Here is a 19,041-nt window from a genome sequence, read left to right as displayed (position 1 = left end):
AACTCTCTGGGGTTGACACTGCCTGCCATGGGCAGATAGATGACAGGCACAGAGGGATGGGGAGGAAAAAAAAAGGGGAGAGCTGATGAAGAGAAAGTGAAGGCCGAGTTCAAGGAGAGGGTGAGAATGAGCAAAGGGAGAGGCTTCATTTTGGGAATGCAAACTTTTTCCTTCCTCCACCCTCTACTACTTGGGGCTTAAAACTGTTAACTAGAAGAGCAGTAAGACTCAATTTTCAGTAATTCATTCGTACCTTGAGGTGGCTCTTCTTTGGGCTTCGCAACAACTTTTTTGGCATCTTTTTTCACAGCTTTTTTGGTCACTAAAAAAATAAGATGTCAGATATAAACAAAAACGGTTTCAGGAAATGAAGAGGTTTATTCAAATGCGCTATTTTTTGCATATGGTTTGATGGTAATGAGGCTCTTGCAACATTATTTCAAGATACCTGGTTTCAGAAAGGTCTTGTGCTAGAATGCAGAAGCTGTTTTTTGGATGGAGGTAGAATGTGTGGGGTGAGTCTACATCTTCACTGGTTTTATGCCAGCCTACAGTTTTCAAAACTTGGAGAACATGAACCCGAGTGATGCCATAAACAGAAAAGGTATGCACTTTCACCCTGTTTCACTTAATAAGAACACTTTAAATTCGTCAGGGTGAAGAATAACAAGTGAACTAGCAAAATTAAATGTCCTGTCTATGATACCGTGGAAGCTTCCCTTTAGGTAGTCAAATTTCTCCACGTTGACAGTAGCACTCCAAGACTAAATCATTCATTAAGATGAATGATTAGTCCTGACAACAAATATAAAAGGAAATTTATGATTTTTGAATCTTGTTCCCTTTCTGCTATCAAAAGTAGATGAAATATATTTAACTATTCACATAAATTATAAAATGCTCTAGTTTGCTATTGAGATGCACTAGTCACAAAACTGGAGGTCTTTTTTTGTTTGTTTTCACTGAGTGCTACTGTCAATAAGGCTAAATTCAACTCTGCACTGGGAAACTTGGGAAATTAAATCATATTCAAAAAATTAAAAACAGTGTTATTTACTCATGAATGTTAAGAGCCATAATTCAAGTTATAGGTAGGGGCCATGATCAAGGTATAAGGTCAGCAACCAGAAAGAAAGCGTTTTTCACTGAATTTTCCCTGAGGCTGGCTGAAAACTGGCTCAAGTTCTTGACACCAAAGGTAGCAGATATTGGGGTACTAGGGTGCCAAACCCTGGAAACCGCTATGGAAAAAAAATCTGACTATGGAAAAAAAATCTGACTTTGACATGCAGAATTGTTTCCTGATGCAAGGAGAATTCTGACAGTAATTCTTAACTACTCAGAACTCTAGAAAGTCCAGGTAGCCCTGAGTGAGTCGAGGGGGGGACAAATAGTATGATTTGTCTATTGGAATATTCAAAAAAGGAAATTCCTTGACACACTCAAGAGCTCCTTATTGGTGAGCTCATCCCTTAGCTAAAGAAAAAAAAATATCAAACATATCAAAGATATCGTAAATCACATTTTTGTAACACAACAGCAAACTTAAAAAAAAAAGTGTAATACAACATTATAACTGAGGAAAAAAATGCCACAATTTGCAACGTGGCTATAAACGACTATGGTTTATTTCCAGAAGCTTCACTAGAAGTTAATTCTATTATTTTGTTTTATATATATGGTTATATAAATATAGCTAACATATATAAAATATGGAACATGAAATCAATTTTACATTAACGTTTCACTGATTACATTAAGATAAAATATTTTAATATTAAGCAGTACCTTTGGTTTGATGATTTTCAGAGTTTTAATCACAAGCCTTACACATTTAGAGCAAATAATTTACATTTTGAAAGGCAATTCCACCTGTTGGACACTAGAGGGCCAACACGTTGCATTAGGCCATATTTTCCAGGGCTGCGACTGTCAATTATGTATTTTGACATTTAGGTAGGTAACATAAAATACCTTCAATGCGTTTTGCTGGTGGTTTCTTTTCTTCAGGTGATGGCAGCAACAGAGGAATAGGAGGAACAACCATCGCAGGGATTTCTGAAGAAAAGAGATGCCCTCATCACCGTTTGGGTTCTTACTTTGTGTGAAAGATAATGAAAAGCCCTATGCATTTCTTTCAGTAAACAAAGGTGTTATGATACCAATTCATCAATCAGGGAAAATAAAAATTGCGTATATTTATAGTTGTTACTACTCTTTGCTTTGATTTGTTAATCACACAGTGAGGAATATGACATGTGGGGATGTGTCCTGGCTCTCCTACGGTTTGGAGAGCTAATTTCCTCGTGGCACAATATTGTTGCTGCAAGCCCAGGGGGTCATGGTGCTGGGTCTCACCTTCCGGAGGTACTGCTCGGATAGGCATGGTTGGGATCGGGACTCTGGAATCAGGAATATCTGAAAAGGAACCATTAATGGTAAGCATAGAGGGGCTGAAACCATAGATATTTATTAGACCACTAAGATGTGTTGTCAGGCATTTCCAACCTCAGAATCAAATACAGACACAGAGATACTAGGAATCTTTTGTATGCAACCACATAGGCATGTTCATTCCCTGTGAAAATTGGGTTTGTTCCGTGGCCACACAATTTTGGCATGATCCTGACTATCAGCTGAATGAGACCTTATTATCTCGAATTCCCCAAGCTCACAAAGCCTAACATTTATATTATTTCCTGAAGACTATTTTACTGAAAAAACTAAATAGTACTTTTAGACATTTCAGTTTGGCTTCTATCATTTATAAAATCCCATTGGACATATTGTGAGTAAGGGTTGATTTTTTTTTTTTTTTAACTTACCGGGAGGCGTCATCTCAAGCTTGATTTCTGCAAAAGAAAAAAAAATGACATTTTTGTTTTTAGAATCATCCAGGCACGATTCTTTGTTTCAAAGATTGCACTGTGGCTTTAATGTGGTGTTTTAGTTGGTACCTTTAGTTGTTAAGTACAGCTCTGCTGTGCTTCTTGCTTCACCTCTTGGTTCCAGTCGAGCAATTACTGAGTAGACACCTAAGGAGAAGAATCATCACATTTTTGTTTTCGGACATGTTTGTAAATAACACTTCTTTATTTAAGTGCAGTGTGTATTTATTTATAATTCTCTTTCTTAAAAAAGCATTCTCTATAGAATCACACAGTGTGAGTGTAAACTAGGATAGAAATATGTAAAACAGACAAGATTTAAGTTATATATCCGCAGGGGTGCTGTCAACTACCTTACCTTCGTCATCTGGGGTCACATTGTGGATGGTCATGTAATGGCAGCGACCATCATTCCTAAAGTTGTACTTCTGGCTTTCAGTCAGTTCTGTTGGGCCTTTGTACCATGTCACTATGGCATCATCAAAAGACACTTCGCATTCGAAGGTGGCAGACTGATGCTCACTCACCACGATGTTCTGTATGCGCTTCGTAAACTGAATTGGTTCAGCTGTTTAAGGACAAAGAAGTCTCAGAGTTAGATTGCTTAGGGAGGGATTTTTTTCACTGTGCTCTCTCCTCAGATATTTAAAGACTCCACCTAGGTATCCAACTGGAAAAACACCAAAGGCTGAAAATACAAAACAAAAAGAAAGTGCTCTTCTTTTTTTTTGCTTTAGTAACAAGAAATTATTCCAATACTTAAGTGTATTGCTTCAGGACCAATGTAGGAGAGTGAAAAGAAATCCCTGGGGGTCCTTAAAATATTTGCATAAAGGCAACAGTCAAAGGGGCTTATGACCCAAAAGTCAAATTAAGCTTTAAAAATGTTAGTGAAATTGGGGATTCAAACTAAAGGGAACATAAACTTAATTTTACTCTGTAATTTGTTCTCCTTTGAAATTCTTTCCTCTGTAAAATAATTTTTGCTATTCAGGACCCAGAATTGTTTATCATCTACTATGTTATAACTTTCCTTGTGAAATAATTTTGAACTCAATAGGAAGTCTGAACTTCCAAGTTTCAGATGATTCATTTTTAGGAGTTCTGAAACCTGCTTTGTAAGCACCTGTGGACATGCACGAAGCAATCGAACCACTGGGGGTGAATGGTAGGGTCGTATTTCGTAGGAGACTGGGCTGCAGTAGAGGGTCCTTCTGCAAAATTTTATCTGGAATTCAGTGTATGACAGTATCGAGAACATCTTAGACATCATGAGTACTCTGGTGAGCCTTTTTTTTGAAGGTTCATATGAGAATGCAATTATTTAAAAATTGTTTTTTAAAAAGTGGTTTCGGCTGGATCCTTTAAATTGAAACCTACTAAAAATGTTTGAACTTCAAAATACAATCAGACATTGTCATCCACTTACAGCAAGTCAGAGAAGTTAAAATGTCTGTGTAAATAAGTCATATAGTTGCATTTCAACAACTACAAATGAGCACCAACTGGATGTAGATGCTACCATTAGAGCTAAAATGTTGCTCAGCACAGCCCAAGGGTGTCTTCAGACACTGCAGATAGATGATCAAGGGATTAGGAAATAAATATTATTTGCTCCTAAATCCTGAGAGTTCCCTTTATTTCAGAGAGTTAAAAGATTGGACTAGAATCCTCACGTGAAATAATTATTTTTGGAAAATAGCTGCTAATCACACACGACGCATGTAGTTACCTTTACCTATTAAGTTTCAGATAAGCAGATTCCAACTGATTTCTATAAACGAAATCGATTTTTTAGGTCTATTACATATAGCCAAGCTCTTGTAGCTATGGCTATGAAATCTGGTCATTTCCAAGATCTCTGTCTTAGAAGGAGAATCATAGATGCGAGACCTACAGAATTTCGTAAAATTGTAAAGGATGATCGAAGTTAGCACAATTATGGAGTTTAAGTAACTGTTAGAAAGTCCTGTCTTAGTTTAGGCCGCAAGCTGCCTTTGGTCAGAGAGAACCACGCAAAAGAACCGGCCCTCGCGTGGCTGCTTGACTTTGATCCCGAGCACCTCTTGGGCCGTGAGTGGCCGCGGTGCACGCGGGTCCAGAGTAAGGACCTGGAGCACATCAGTCAACGCCCGGTGGCCCGGTGGCAGGGGGGTCCCACACGACCTTCGCCAGTGGCCCGGGTAGAAATCACCCCATCAGGGCCCCTCGCCCACCTTCAATTCTGAGCTCTGCCGACGTCTCCAGGTCTTCATATTTGCAGGTGTACCGTCCCTGGTCTTCTGCTCGAACATCTGCGATGGTCAGTTTGTGGACCTTGTGCTCCACTGCTGTCTGATGCCTGCCCTGGGGCTTCAGGAGTCTGCCATTTCTGAACCATGAAGATTTTACGTTTGGCACTGAAAACTGGCAGGTCATGGTGCACGTCTGGCCTTCTTTCAAAGTCACATCCTGAAGATGCCGTTCCCAAGCAGGCTCTGTTGGTATGACACGCACAAAACCATTTTGTCTCCTAGCACACACAGGTGTGCTCAACAGCAAACTAAGCTCACAACTTTCAATAAGATGCTTCTTACTTACCGATCACGGTTAGTTTGGCACTAGCGATGTGGGGACCACACACCAATCTATAATTGCCCTGATCTTTGAGTTGACAGTCTTTGACTCTGAGTGTGTGTCGGTCACCATCAATACTTATTTCAAATTTATCACTGGGTTCCAGTTTTTCAGTCCCTTTGTACCATGAAAGCTTGATCTCTGGATAATTGATCTTGATGTCAATTTCGAACACGGCTTCGTCATCTTTCAAAACTGTCTGATTCTCAATATCCTTGATCAGAGTGACAGGCTAGGAGAATGAAGAATTAACACACATTAGTCACTCCTTTCATTATAATTCCCAATAACCATCTGTTGCTGTATCATCTTCACGATTCACTTTACCTCTGTCTGTGACAGCCTTTGCTGAATAAATGATACAAGTTCCTCAAATTCCTTTTCGTCCTTCTCTGACTTCTCTATTTCCTCAATTTCCTGAGGAGGAAAGAGCATAAGTATTACATATGGGGAAAAAAACCTGAATTACAAGACACATGATTAGATTCAGCTTCCATTATTGATGCTGCTTAGGTTACACTAAATGAGCTCATAGAGTATGGGGTACTGAGAATTTGAACATAAATTTTTAAGATGATGCTCTACACAAAAGATCTTACCAATCTATGTGTCTCCTCTTCTTGACTTTGCTTTAACATTTCAAACGCTTGAAGAAGACCTCGGAAGTCAGTGATTCCATACATGCGGGCATATTTTTCATATTCTTTAGGATCAACATTTTTGAGAAGTTCCATAATATCGATTTCCTCCTCTTCTCCAGTTCCCTTCTTTAAGACTGGAGTTCTAAATGAAATCAGAAATAAACATAAATCACCTATCTTCTACTTATTTTGAATTGCTTATCATCATTTAAAGATCATAAATATCATTACGGGTTTTTCCCCTCATAAAGTCATAGTGCTATATCCTTTATTCAAGAAATATTAGTTTTACCACATTAACTGTGAAACGATAAAAAAAAAATGTGGGTTTAGTGATGAGGTGGATCAAGACTGGACCGTTGTTATAAAGTACAGAAATTTAATCAAAGAATTGAAGGAAGGATAACAGGAATATATTTGTAAACTTTACAACCAAGAGTCTAATGAAATTATGAAAAGGAATAGCAAAATGAGCAATGGAAAGTATTAAAAAGGGAAAAATATCATACATCATGGGAAAGATGTGTGGAAAGCAAATGTTAATTTAATAATCAATTATGTTGAAACATTATTTATGTTGAAAGTATTGGTAATTATGGGAAATGTTTAAAGTGTTGATCTAGAAAAGAATTCAGAATATGACAAGTAATACAGGGAAACAAAAACTTCATAATGAGACACATACAAATTTCTCCACAGGCTGTTTCCTTTTTTTTTTTTAATTTTAACTAAAAAAATTCACCTCATTCTCAAAACTTTCTCATGATTGTCCAGAAACCGATCCTCATGAAATGCTAACTTATGCTCCAACATTGGATGCTTGCTTAAATGTTTTTGTGAGAATGTCTGTGTACTTATGTCCTTTCTCTGTCAGAATCTTGGAGGGGATGTTCCCTGCCTCTTGAGACATCTCTTTTGTGAATGGAAAACGATCGTGTGTGTGTGTGTGTGTATGTGTGCATGTGTGCGTTTTAATCGAACTTACTTTTTCAGCATTGCTCTAAGATCTCCTTCAATCTTCTCCTGTTTCTTCCTTTCATCCACCTGCAGGTTAACATTACTTTCAATTTCACCGTGTTTATTAAATGCGACACACCGATACAATCCAGAATCGGTTTTTGTGGTGTCTCTAATCTCCAGCTTTGCTTCATCGCCTTTCTGGTGGATATGAATGCGACCCCCCTGGTTCAGTTGCCTCCATTTCCCTTTTGTCCATTTAACATTTGGGATTGGATCACCTCCAACTTTTGCAATGAATGTTGCAGTGGTTTCTAAGGAAGAACAAAAGCAAATAAATAATAATTTTTAAAAAACCCCTTAATTTTCCCAAATCAGGTTCTTCCAACATTAAATCAGCAGTAAAATGTACTGGGTAGAGGTAGAGGTACTGTTCGTGAAGGACTTACTTTCTACGACTCTGATACTCTGAGGTTCTGACACGAAGAAGAGTCTCCCGTCGACTGCTGCTTTCTTAGCTGCTGGGACTGCGGCTGGTTTGTCTAAAAGACACATTTACATGTTTTGTTACCACAATCGCCTTAAAATTGGAGTAACTAATTCCTTCGTGAAGTGAGCTTTGGGAATTTGGCAGTGTCAAAGACACCATTCACTCTAGGACTCGCTATGTAGGAGGGGGGATTATGGAAGATAAAGCAGTTTTATAGGCTTCTGTAACTGGTTGTAGCTCTCACGTGCAAGCTGAACTATAATCCCAAAAGCAGTATCAAATTTATATTTCCATGCTTGGCTTTATTCTATGGATTTCCTCTAGGACAATGGCATCAGATTCCCTCATGTTGCATTTACTACAGCATTGTTTTGGGGGCTTAATTACACCTTCTTGGATATGGTGGAAAGTGGTGCAAGAAATAGGATGGTGGACACAGGGTAATGTCAGACAATTTGCATTGACATTATTTCTGTGAAATTATCTGGCCCTTCAATTGTAATAAGGAGGCTATAAATTGCAAACGAGCAATAATCGATGTTTCTAAAAACGGAATTCCATTCTTTTTTTTTGTTTTGTTTTTTTGTTTTTTTTTTTTTTGAATTCCATTCTTATTTAAGTTGTAATAAGCCAATAAGTGGACCCGTCATTGGCTTCATTGGAGAATGCCTTTGACGTATCTGTACCTTTAATGGTCACTTTTGATTTTGAAGTGTCACTTCCAGCCGCATTTGAAGCTTTGCACACGTAATCTCCCGAATCGGCTTTAGCCACGTCCTTCAGTTCCAGCATGGCGGTCCCGTTGGCAAAGCTGAAGCTGCACCTGTCTGAAGGCTTTATTTCCCTTCCAGCCTTCAACCACTGGATCCTGATGGGCTCCGATCCCTGCACGTGGCAGCTGAGCTGCACAAATTCTCCTTCGCTTACTGTTACTGGAGTGAGGTGCTGATCAAACACAGGCGCCTTCTTAGGTTCTGGAATTAAAAAGATATTTTTAACCATGAAAGGACCACAAAGGCAAAAAAAGTACTAAATTCCAGAAAGGAAACAAGTTTTGCCTCTAACAGGCGGTACCTGTTGCTGTAGCACACCTGAGTCAGTAACTGATTCAAGGTTGATTCCTCTCTGAAGGCAATAGTAACATTTGTTGGATTTTTTTTTTTAAAGAAAATAAAGTTCTCGAAACAAGCAAAGAGCAGATTGTCCATAAATCATGCGAGCATCTGTGTCCTGATCAAGCACTGCAAATGTTGCAATGGCCAGTTCCTATAAACTTGGGTACCATGTAGCACAGTATGGATTCTCTAGAACCTGCCTGTAGCTGCATTTTTGCTGCCTCCTACAATCTAAGGGCCTACTGGGAATTCTGCTCCCCTGGAGCAGCAGGTCTTGCTGCCCTCTGGGAGAGAAAGCCAACATTTGAATAATCCATGAGCCCGCATCATAATATGTGATTTTCTCTAGATATTCATCTTTAGCTATTAAATGTAGCTACAGTAGCATTTAAAATCTAATCTTTGCCCAAAGGAAACAGTAGTTGAAGCTCAGTGTTCAACTGAAAACCAATGAAGAATATACAGGTAACGTAGTAGGAAGGCCATGTTATATAACGGTTTTATTCAATGATTCTGAGAACTAGATATAAACATAAGGCCATATTCATGATTGTAGTGATTAAAACTTGCAATGTTTACTTTGAAAAGAACAATCTACAGAGACATAGCCGCAGGATGCTAGAGAAAGTACTTACCTATTCAATAGCAAAACCACCAGGGATATGAATCATGAACACAAGCCACTTCCTAAGGTTATAGTTTTTGTCTTATTAAACATATTTTAAAACTAAAGGCACTTAAGTACTATTAAATAAGTATCTTTTAAGACAATGGAATAATATTAGCCTATTAGTGGTATTAACCTATTTTCTATCTATTACACATGTGCCCTGGAATGGCCAACTATACCACATCAGAATTGGTCATCAAACTCCACGCAGCTCGAGAAAGTTGGCTTATAAAGTGACTGTGATGAATCTGCATCATAATCATCTGGATGAAGCCATTATATGGTCAGAGGATCAGAAAAAAAAAATATCTCCTTAAATGATAGTCTGTTTCTTTGCCTCAAGCTAGGACTGTATATTTAAATATGTCTTTCCATAATAACATGGAGCATCTTTCCTCTCATCTTTTTTTTTTTTTCCTTTTGAGCAAATTTTACTTTTTTGTCTGGGATTAATATTCATTTATAGGCTAAAAAGCTTTGGGCAATCTACGTCAAACAATAATCCTTTAGAAATAGAAAAGAGAATGTTTCAGAATGTGCTATAACTTATAAGAAGCAAAGCTAATACAGTTTTCCATGATGAAAATTTAAGAATTTTTCAAAATAAACGTGCTTCATAAAAATTCATATATTACTGAGGTGTGAATTTCCAAGTAGACCTCTAATGGCCTGAGAGAATTTTGGGATCTGATTTACAAGCTACAATTCGCGTCCATTTATTATACAACACCTACTTTGCTGGCCTTGTAAGTCAATTGCAAATAGTATGCATTTCAAGTAAATATATGTGGAATTATGGCAAACCAGTTACATAACGTATATTTACAGTTAGTCCTTAAACAACACAGGTTCGAACAGTATGGGTCCACTTACACAGGGATGTATACTTTTCTCTAGCTCACTGTATGGTAAGAATGTATAACTGACTATTCATGTTATTGGTAAGGCTTCTAGTCAATAGTACACTATTCGCAAAGTTTTGGAGGAGTCAGAAGTGACACGGGGATTTGTTGGCGCTCCCAGCCTACAGTTGGCCAACAGTCAACTGTTTATCTACCATAACTTGTCTGGCTGACAGAGTTAAAGAAGAAATGCACACATCAAGAGAAATGCACAGGGCCATCTAACAGATGAGAAGAAGAACACAAGAGGTTGGGGACCACGAAGATCACTGACCTTTGATGACAATTGAAGATGTACACAGAGCAGAGCCCGCGTCATTGGACACTTTGCATGTGTACAAGCCAGCGTCGCCCATGCCTGCCTTCTTGACGTGCAGCAGGAGGGTGTTGTTCTTGAATGTAATTTCGCAGTTAGAAGTTGGGTGAATCTCTATATTATTTTTGTACCATGCAACCGTTATAGGCTGAGAACCGGCAACACGGCCCTCAAGGCGGAACGAATTCCCTTCTGTTTCTTCAACTGTCTCGGAGAGTTTTTTAGTGAAACTTGGTGGAATTAGCCGTTCTGCAAGAAATCGCGAGGACAAATAAAATGGAAGTCAGAAGTAGGTTATTGATAGAAACCTTTCAAGAAAAAGAAGTCCTATTTTACATTAAAAGGTGATGCTAACTAAATACAGTGAATCGGTGTATGTTTCTAAACATCTCAGCCTTCCTCCACAAGCTTATTCTCTGATTTATGGGACAAGTGACAAAAAGAACTTATGGCCATTTACAGAACCGCATATTTGTAAAAAACAAACAAACAAACAAACAAATAAATAAATACCATGACCCTACACCATCGAATCATGTAGATACGAAAATAAGGGGGGAGGCAAAGTGTTTGTTCAACGTCACAGATAATTAAAAACCACTAATAGTTAGGAGCACTTATTTTGCACCAGGCACTGAACTAATAGTTTTACATGATTTTACATTGATCCTTTCAAAGACCCAGTGAGGGGGCACTGTTACAACCCTCTTATTTCTCACTGAAATAAGAAGAGGGTGGTCTTAGGGTTAAGTAGGATATATACAGTTTCAGAAAAATGTGAATTTAAACAGATCACCTGTTCTCTAGAGAAACTTATTTCTTCTTAAACATTTTTATGTCATTTGTTTAAAAGTGTCCTAAATTTCACTGTCCTAGTGGAAATTGAACCTTTAGGACAGAACGGAAAATTATTATGTTTTGTTGGACCAACATGCGAAATAAATGATACCTTTTATATTAAGTTGAGCTGTGCAGGAGTCCTTTCCCACTTCATTCACAGCATAGCAGGTATACTGTCCAGAGTCTCCCTTGTCTACTTTCAGTATCGTCAGGTGGGCGCTGTTTTCCAGGTAACTAATCTGGTAGTTTCCGCCACTTCGTATCTCTCTGTTGTCCTTGGCCCAGGTGACCTTTATTGGTTGTGTCCCAGTAACGTGGCACTCGAAGTCTGCACTCTCCCCGACCACAGCATCCACAGGGGCCACGGGGATGTCAAAGAAGGGCGGGTTCTTCCCCTCTAAGAGCAGAGCAGAAGGACAAGGTTTCAGGCCCCATATCCACCCCATTTTATGGAAATCGTGGCCTTTTCCCCTTAATTTCAGGAATAGAAATTTCATTTACAGAAACAGAAAGATATCGAAGAAGCCACAAACCTGTGAGGATGAGTCTGGCGCTGGAGGAAGCAGACCCTATAGGATTCGTAGCTGTGCAAGAATACTGGCCTGCAAGGCTCCGATCTGTTTTAAAAATATTGAGAGTGGCCACGTTATCTAAAAATGACGTCTGTACATTTGGGCCATCTTTCAATGGCTTGCCGTCTTTGTACCAAGACACTGAGATAGGCTCTGATCCATTTATGGTACATTCAAAGACAACGGGCAGTCCAACCGTTTCTTGAACATCTCGCAGTTGACGAGAAAATGATGGTGGAAGTTTTTGCTCTGTAAGAACAGAATTAAGATAATGAGAATTTCTGGATGTTTTTAATTTGCTGAATGTTCTTCTCACAATTATGGCGGTAGAGGCAATAGTAGGTCTATGACAACATCAGGAGGTATTACTATCTCTTGAATTAGCTTGGACGTGAAGAAAAACATATGAACTTTTGGAGCAACATTTTCACCCTGTGGTCACCTTAATTCACAGTGGGTTCAAAAATATGTAAGCCCAAAGAGAGATCGGTTGGCTTAAGGTACAGCTCAAGGCAGGCAGCAAATTCTCCTAACTTTTTAAGACTGCCCTGTGGTAATTTGAATGGGACACTCATGAAGTGAAATTTTTAAAATATGGTTACGTGTTTTTTCCTAAAGATTTAATTATAGAGACAAGTGATTGCATGATCCTTCCAACCAAAGGTTTAGTCTTCTGATCTCTCCTGGCTACAGTAAAGGACAAGCCACTAACTATAGATAGGATGTCTTAAGAAGAACATCTTGCATCGGGCAAGATTTTCCTCAATAAGAAGGTCTTTGCCAGATATTTTAAATCTTGTTCAAGAGCAACACAAATTCATTCACTTTTAAAATATTGCAGTCACCTTGCACACTAAGGAAAGTTGATGAAGAAACTTCCCCCACACTGTTTTCAGCTCTGCAGATATATTCTCCGCTGTCATTACTATCAACCTGGTTGAAAACCAGTGTAGCCACGTTGTTCCTAAAATGCATTTTGTAGGTGGCAGTAGGTCTTAATTTTGTGTCTCCTTTGTACCAGGACACCCCAATTTCAGGGGTCCCAGCAATTTGGCATTGCAAAGAGGCAGAGTCTCCAACGGTCACTTTAACAGGCTCCAGCTGCTTGACAAAATACGGTGGTTCTGGAGGCAAGAGAGGTTAGTTAGTCAGGAAGAGACATGTCAGAATGGTTAACTTATATACGATGATATGGATGCAGGGTCAGAACAAACCTAGTATCAGTATTTGTGCCGAGCAGGAATCTTTTCCAGAAGCATTTTCAATGTAGCAATTGTATTGTCCTGCATCCTCTACCGTGCTACTTGGAATTTCCAGGATTGCAGATTTTTCAGTTGTGGTTATATTACACCTCTGGGAAGGAGTTATGTTTATGCCATTTTTCTTCCATGTAACTGAAATGGGAGGAGTTCCAGTGTAGGTGCCCTCGAGAATCAGGGGCTTTCCTTTCTCTATGCTGTAATCATTGAGCCTCTTCACAAATTTGGCTGGGGCTATAGTAAACAAATGGAAAATACGAAATCAAACACATGTACCTTTAGGTAGAGCCCGATCTATTACTCCACGTATGTTAGGCTGTAAAAACGCAGATTAGCAGTCAAACAAACCTTTTACATAGAGGTGTGTTGTACAGGAAGCTTTGCCAGCTTCATTACTAACTATGCAGGTATAGTCTCCGCTTTGTGTTGTGTCTACACCAAACAACTCCAGCTCAGCAACGCAATCCTCCAGAGATACGTTACACCTGTCGCCTGGGGCTAGTTCACTGCTACCCTTGAACCAGCTGACAGTGAAAGGAGGTGTTCCTTTTATGATGCTTGTGAAAGTTACATTGGCTCCGGTTAAGACGTCCATGGCCTCAGGTTTCTGAACAAAAGATGGTGGTTCTAAACAACAACAACAAAAAAATCACATATCAAAAGCTGTTTAATATTTTTGAATTTTGATGATGAAAATGCTCATAACCACATTAAGAAATGCATTTCTATTTTACTGTATTTTGGACTGACCTCTCACAGTCAGAGGAGCACTGCATTCATCAGAACCGGCTACATTAGTAGCTATACACGTGTAGTCGCCGGCATCGGACTCTTCTAGCATGTTCACAGTTAAAGCACAAGTGTTATCTGTCAGGGTGGTCTGGTATTTCCTTCCACTGCTGACCTCGTTTCCTTCGTGGAACCAGGAGACAGAGATTGGGGGTGACCCATAGACTTTGCACTCCATTACCACCGAGGAACCAGACAGACCATGCGTCTCTTTCAATTTTCTCGTGAATGAAGGAGGAACAATTCGGTCTGAATGTGGTGAAAATCAAACAAATAAAGGACATCAGTTATAAAATGATTTGAAAAGAGAATTATTGTCTTTTTGGTGGACTATCCCTAGATCCACTTGGCTCTTTTGCAAGAGTATCAAAAAATTCCCCCTGGCTTCACACAGTGGAAAGCCTTGAGAATCCATGGGCAAGATGTGCTAGTTGAAGAGTTGGGGGTTTTGGTCTCTTGTCACTGTAAACCATGACATGCTGAATTATTTCAGCATAGGTGATAGTTAAAGACAACTTTATCCTTCTCTAGGGATTGAGTCTTACTCCTACTGCTCTGAATTGTGGAAATTTCTCCATGAAAAAGGGATAAAACTTTTTTTAAAAAAATATTTTATTTATTTGGGTGAGAAAGAAAGGCCACACCAGAGGGAGAGGCAGAGAGAGGGGGAGACACAGGCTCTCCACTGAGCAGGAAACCCAACGTGGGGCTCGATCCCTGGACCCCAGGATCATGACCTGAGCCAAAGGTAGATGCTCAACAAACTGAGCCACCAGGCACCCCAGGATATAACTTTTGGACTTCATTTTCTTCCAACCCTATGGGTACGTTACCACTGATTTTGCTGATGCAGAGGGTGTCAGACTCATGTCACACTGTAGAAGATGGAACTTCCCATACACGTATATGTAAATCAGGAACTACATCACAATAACATTAAGATAAAAGTCCAACCAACCAACCTGAAACTTGTACTGAGGCTGTACAGCTGTCTTTGCCAACAGGGTTTTGCACCTCGAAACTGTATACCCCACTGTCACTGGGTGCCACGTTGATAATCTTAAGGCCAGATACTTTGTTGAAGAAACTTATTTTGTATTTGCTGTCACTCGTCAGCTCTTTTCCATCCTTAAACCACTTAGTACTGAGTTCAGGTGTGCCAGTGACTGTGCATTCCAAGGTACAGGTATCTCCTGTGGTAACTCTTATGGATTCTGGCTTTTCCACAATTGCCGCAGGTTCTGGAACGGGATATAATAAATTACATTCAAACTTTACGATCAAACTGCAAAGCTAAAGACAACACAGATACAGCGTGTGCTTTGTATTCATGGTAATGTTCTATCTGGACTAACCGAGAACGGAGAGCGTGGCGAAGCACTCTTGCATTCCAGCGTCGTTTTTGATCTGACAGGTGTACTTTCCGGCGTTGGCTGTTTCTGCTCTTGCAAACTGCAGGGTTGCAACGTTTTCTGAATAAGACACCCATATGTTGTCACTCTCTCTAACAATTTCCCCCTTATCTTTGAACCACACCACTGATATTGGCTCAGGCCCTTCGATAGTGGTCTGCAGCTGAACTTCTTCACCAACGATGGTAGAAATATCGCTGAGCTTCTTCACAAACCTTGGTGGTGCTGATGAGAAAAAGACAAATCGTTTAAAATCTGTGGGGCCAGTAGTACCTCCCTCCAGTCGTGCAATGCAATGCGAGGAATTACACTAGTGAGAATACGTTGTTTCCACTTCTTAAATAAGAGGTATTTTTGGTGAGTGGGAGCAGGGACGTGTCAGTTTATATTAAGCCAAAAGAGTCAGATGTCTTGCTTTCTCCAGCTTTCTGAGTTCAATGAAATCTACTGGAAAAACTGGCTAAAATGATATTTGGTAGGATTCAGATATGGGATGCACACTAAACATAAAAGGATTTGGCAGAGAAAAAAGGGTAAGTAGGAGACACAGCTAGTGATAAAGGGCTGGGCGATCGCTAAGAAGCCAAGAGAGCATTAAAATTAGAGGGGGGAGAAATCAGAAGGGGAATAGTCGACAGAAAAGAATGAGGCCACTCTAACCTTTCAGAGTGATAGAAGCAACACAAGTGTCGCTGCCCACATCATTGGTGGCTTTGCACTGGTACTCCCCTATGTCTGCAGCATCGACACCCAGGATGTGAATGCTCGTCAGGAAGTTCTCGGACATTATCTTGTACTTCTTGCCACTCCTAAGTTCTCTCTTATCTTTATGCCAAGAAACTTGAAAAGGAGGAGTCCCCTGAAGCTCACATTCAAGATGAACATCAGCTCCCTTCAGTGTCTCAACAGGATGAGGCTTTTTGCGGAAAATGGGTGGTTCTGCAATTGGAAGGTAATTGAGTTAGAGAAAAAAAAAATGAAAGAAAAGGAAAATCAGGCTGTATTCTGTTAGTATATAGGTTCAAGTAAGGATCAGTTTCCCATTCCGTCGCAGAGACAGAACACATGACTTTCGATTTTTGATCATTAGGCTTTAAAAATGTTAAAACATTGCTGCGGAGTCACGTGGGGGACTGAGAGGACAACCAGAGAGGAGTCCAAGGTGAGCAACACAAAGGAAGAGTAAGCTCTGACCTTTAACTTTTAAGGAAGTGCTGCTGCTCGCACTGCCTGCTGCGTTGCGGGCCTCACACGTGTAGTCTCCGCTGTCCTCGACACTGAGGTTGTGCATTTCCAACACCGCCACCGAGTCAAGGAATGACATTCTGAATTTACTGCTCTCTTGAATTTCAGTCTCATCTTTGTACCACAAAACCTTGATTTCTGGAGACCCTCCGATTTTGCATTCGTATCTTGTGTATTCATCCTGTTTCACAATTCTTGAAGGTTCTAGCTTCTTAATGAACCTGGGTGGTTCTATGGAACCAAGAAGAAAAGACAAGGTAAGGGATGGAAAAGACACGTATAACTCAAGATAAAGTGAAGAATGGAATCCCTCTGTCAGAGAGTTCTTTAACTCCGGAAAGCATATTTATTTATTTGACGTGGTTCAAGGAACAATGGTTAATAATTAGTAAAGAATGGTTAAGTTCAACCAAAGTAGAAAATTCTTAAAATGCATGTACTTCTGCAAGCAACCACATCAAATGCTATTGTAAACGGAAGGAGGAAAATACATTAATTCATATTGTGTGATCCTCCTCTCGGCAAAAGATTCATTTCTTTAGCCCAAGATCAGAGGCAGGGCTGTGTCTGTTGTTGGAAGAACTCTGAAGTTCGCAAGGAATAAGACAGTTTGACTACCTTCCTGTATGTGAACTAGTGGAGGTGTATCTCCTCCTATGGCTACAAAGATATCAGATATGTACCATGAGGAATGAGAATAACAAAACTGGGTGAGATATTTTAATATTTATGACAATTGCTCTTAAAGACCTTAAATAGATATTTCTTCAACACTCATAATTTCCCTTCAACTGGGGAGAACAAGGCTTTCTTCATTGCTGAATCAAAAAATTCAAGCTCAGAGAAATAAAAATGATTAGGAGTATGTCATAGAGCAAATGGGCTGCTAAATACAATTCTATTTTAATTTCAAGAGATCTAGAAACCATCACCACAAAAATCCTAAAAAATTCTCTAATGGGTTAGATCAGAAGCTCATTGAGTTAAGTATTTAATCTCTGACAATGGCAGCCATGAACTTGCTACTGAAAGAAACGGTTGCCTTCCACAATGTCGGATATTAATGTTCACCCTAGCCCTCTGGCTTCCACTATTACTTAACTGGGACTAGAGGAGGGAGAGAGGTTAGCACAAGCTGACTCTTCTTGAAGGGCTTATTTGGGATCTGCTATCCCCTGGAGCGACAAAATCCATTAATTTACAAACGACTGGGGAAAATAAGTCTTTTGAGATAACTTCCTTTTTTTTTGGTCTTAAGCTGATTTCTTTCAAATTTGGATTTTCTTGCAATCCTGTGAAAAACTGTTGTTCACTCTTTCCCTAGTCTTTATCTTTAGCCTTTAAAAATCGATGTACAGTCTGTGTTTTATCAGTTTTATATTTTTTAATAAAAAATTTTAAAACTTGATCCCGTCTGGAAGGCCCTAGATCCATCTGATCTCTCCTAATTACTAGACCATGGTCCTACACATAACTTTCAAGCACACCCTTCCTCCTGTATTTCAAGATATTGAAAATGTAAAAGAGATATTGCTACGTGACTGGAACAGGTACCTTGTACACCCAGGTGAGCAGAACAAGAGTCTTTTCCAGCGACGTTGCTTGCGTAGCAGGTGTACTGCCCAGCATCGCCTTTGCTTACTTTGAGAACGGTCAGAGTGGCAGTATTTTCAACCAAAGTCATCTTGTAGTTGCCTCCGGGGCGAATCTCTCGGTTATCTTTGGCCCAAGTGATTTTGATGGGTGCAGTTCCAGTTACATGACATTTAAGAGAACCACTTTCTCCAAGAGCAAGATCTACTGATACGGGCTTTAGATCAAAGAAAGGAGGCACTTCGTGCTCTGAAAAGGATGAAGACCAACATGGTGACTTCAGTTTTCATGCTCCCAGACATGGAGCAGAAACTAAGAGGCACCAGTCCTTTGGTGGCCCACAGCAGTGAACCTTTTATAATGAAGAGGGTAGCGCGATGAGCTACTCACCTGAGAGAATGAGCTTGGCGCTAGATGAAGCAGTTCCAAGAGGATTGGAAGCTGAACAATTGTACTGACCAACGTGGCTCTGGTCAGTTTGCAAAATCTGAAGGGTTGCTACGTTATGAACAAAAGAGGTTTGCAAATTAGCATCGTCTTTCAAAAGTACCCCATCCTTGTACCAAGACACTTGAAGAGGTTCTGAGCCATTGATGCGACATTCAAATGCGACTGGGAAGCCAAGGGTCTCGTGAACATCCTTCAGCTTTCTTGCAAAGGAAGGTGGAAGTTTGCGCTCTGTAAAGAAGTTACAGATAATCCTCATTCACAAGAGAGAAAACATCCAGGACGCATT

At 39.8% G+C, this 19,041-nt stretch overlaps 1 protein-coding gene across 1 annotated transcript in view; it reads right to left on the bottom strand.

Moving 5' to 3' along the window:
* The window catches only part of TTN (titin), a 274,020-nt gene that overhangs the window by 163,153 nt on the left and 91,826 nt on the right, over positions 1-19,041 (bottom strand). Inside the window, exons 84-109 of the mRNA XM_077883161.1 lie at positions 18,696-18,983; positions 18,267-18,554; positions 16,662-16,943; positions 16,128-16,406; positions 15,411-15,692; positions 15,018-15,296; positions 14,017-14,304; positions 13,615-13,893; positions 13,222-13,500; positions 12,853-13,131; positions 11,969-12,256; positions 11,545-11,832; positions 10,554-10,844; positions 8,279-8,566; positions 7,552-7,644; positions 7,131-7,416; positions 6,104-6,287; positions 5,832-5,921; positions 5,469-5,736; positions 5,105-5,365; positions 3,247-3,456; positions 2,958-3,035; positions 2,826-2,852; positions 2,359-2,418; positions 1,975-2,058; positions 254-322 (exon numbers count right to left, since the gene is read on the bottom strand). Coding sequence (XP_077739287.1) covers positions 254-322; positions 1,975-2,058; positions 2,359-2,418; positions 2,826-2,852; positions 2,958-3,035; positions 3,247-3,456; positions 5,105-5,365; positions 5,469-5,736; positions 5,832-5,921; positions 6,104-6,287; positions 7,131-7,416; positions 7,552-7,644; positions 8,279-8,566; positions 10,554-10,844; positions 11,545-11,832; positions 11,969-12,256; positions 12,853-13,131; positions 13,222-13,500; positions 13,615-13,893; positions 14,017-14,304; positions 15,018-15,296; positions 15,411-15,692; positions 16,128-16,406; positions 16,662-16,943; positions 18,267-18,554; positions 18,696-18,983 — 5,688 coding nt within the window. The remainder of the gene's footprint in view (positions 1-253; positions 323-1,974; positions 2,059-2,358; positions 2,419-2,825; positions 2,853-2,957; positions 3,036-3,246; positions 3,457-5,104; positions 5,366-5,468; positions 5,737-5,831; positions 5,922-6,103; positions 6,288-7,130; positions 7,417-7,551; positions 7,645-8,278; positions 8,567-10,553; positions 10,845-11,544; positions 11,833-11,968; positions 12,257-12,852; positions 13,132-13,221; positions 13,501-13,614; positions 13,894-14,016; positions 14,305-15,017; positions 15,297-15,410; positions 15,693-16,127; positions 16,407-16,661; positions 16,944-18,266; positions 18,555-18,695; positions 18,984-19,041) is intronic.

This window comes from Canis aureus, chromosome 34, assembly GCF_053574225.1.
Source record: "Canis aureus isolate CA01 chromosome 34, VMU_Caureus_v.1.0, whole genome shotgun sequence".
Lineage (NCBI taxonomy): Eukaryota > Metazoa > Chordata > Mammalia > Carnivora > Canidae > Canis > Canis aureus.
The sequence above is the reverse complement of the archived record's forward strand: the minus strand, read 5'-3'. Positions and strand labels throughout refer to the sequence as shown.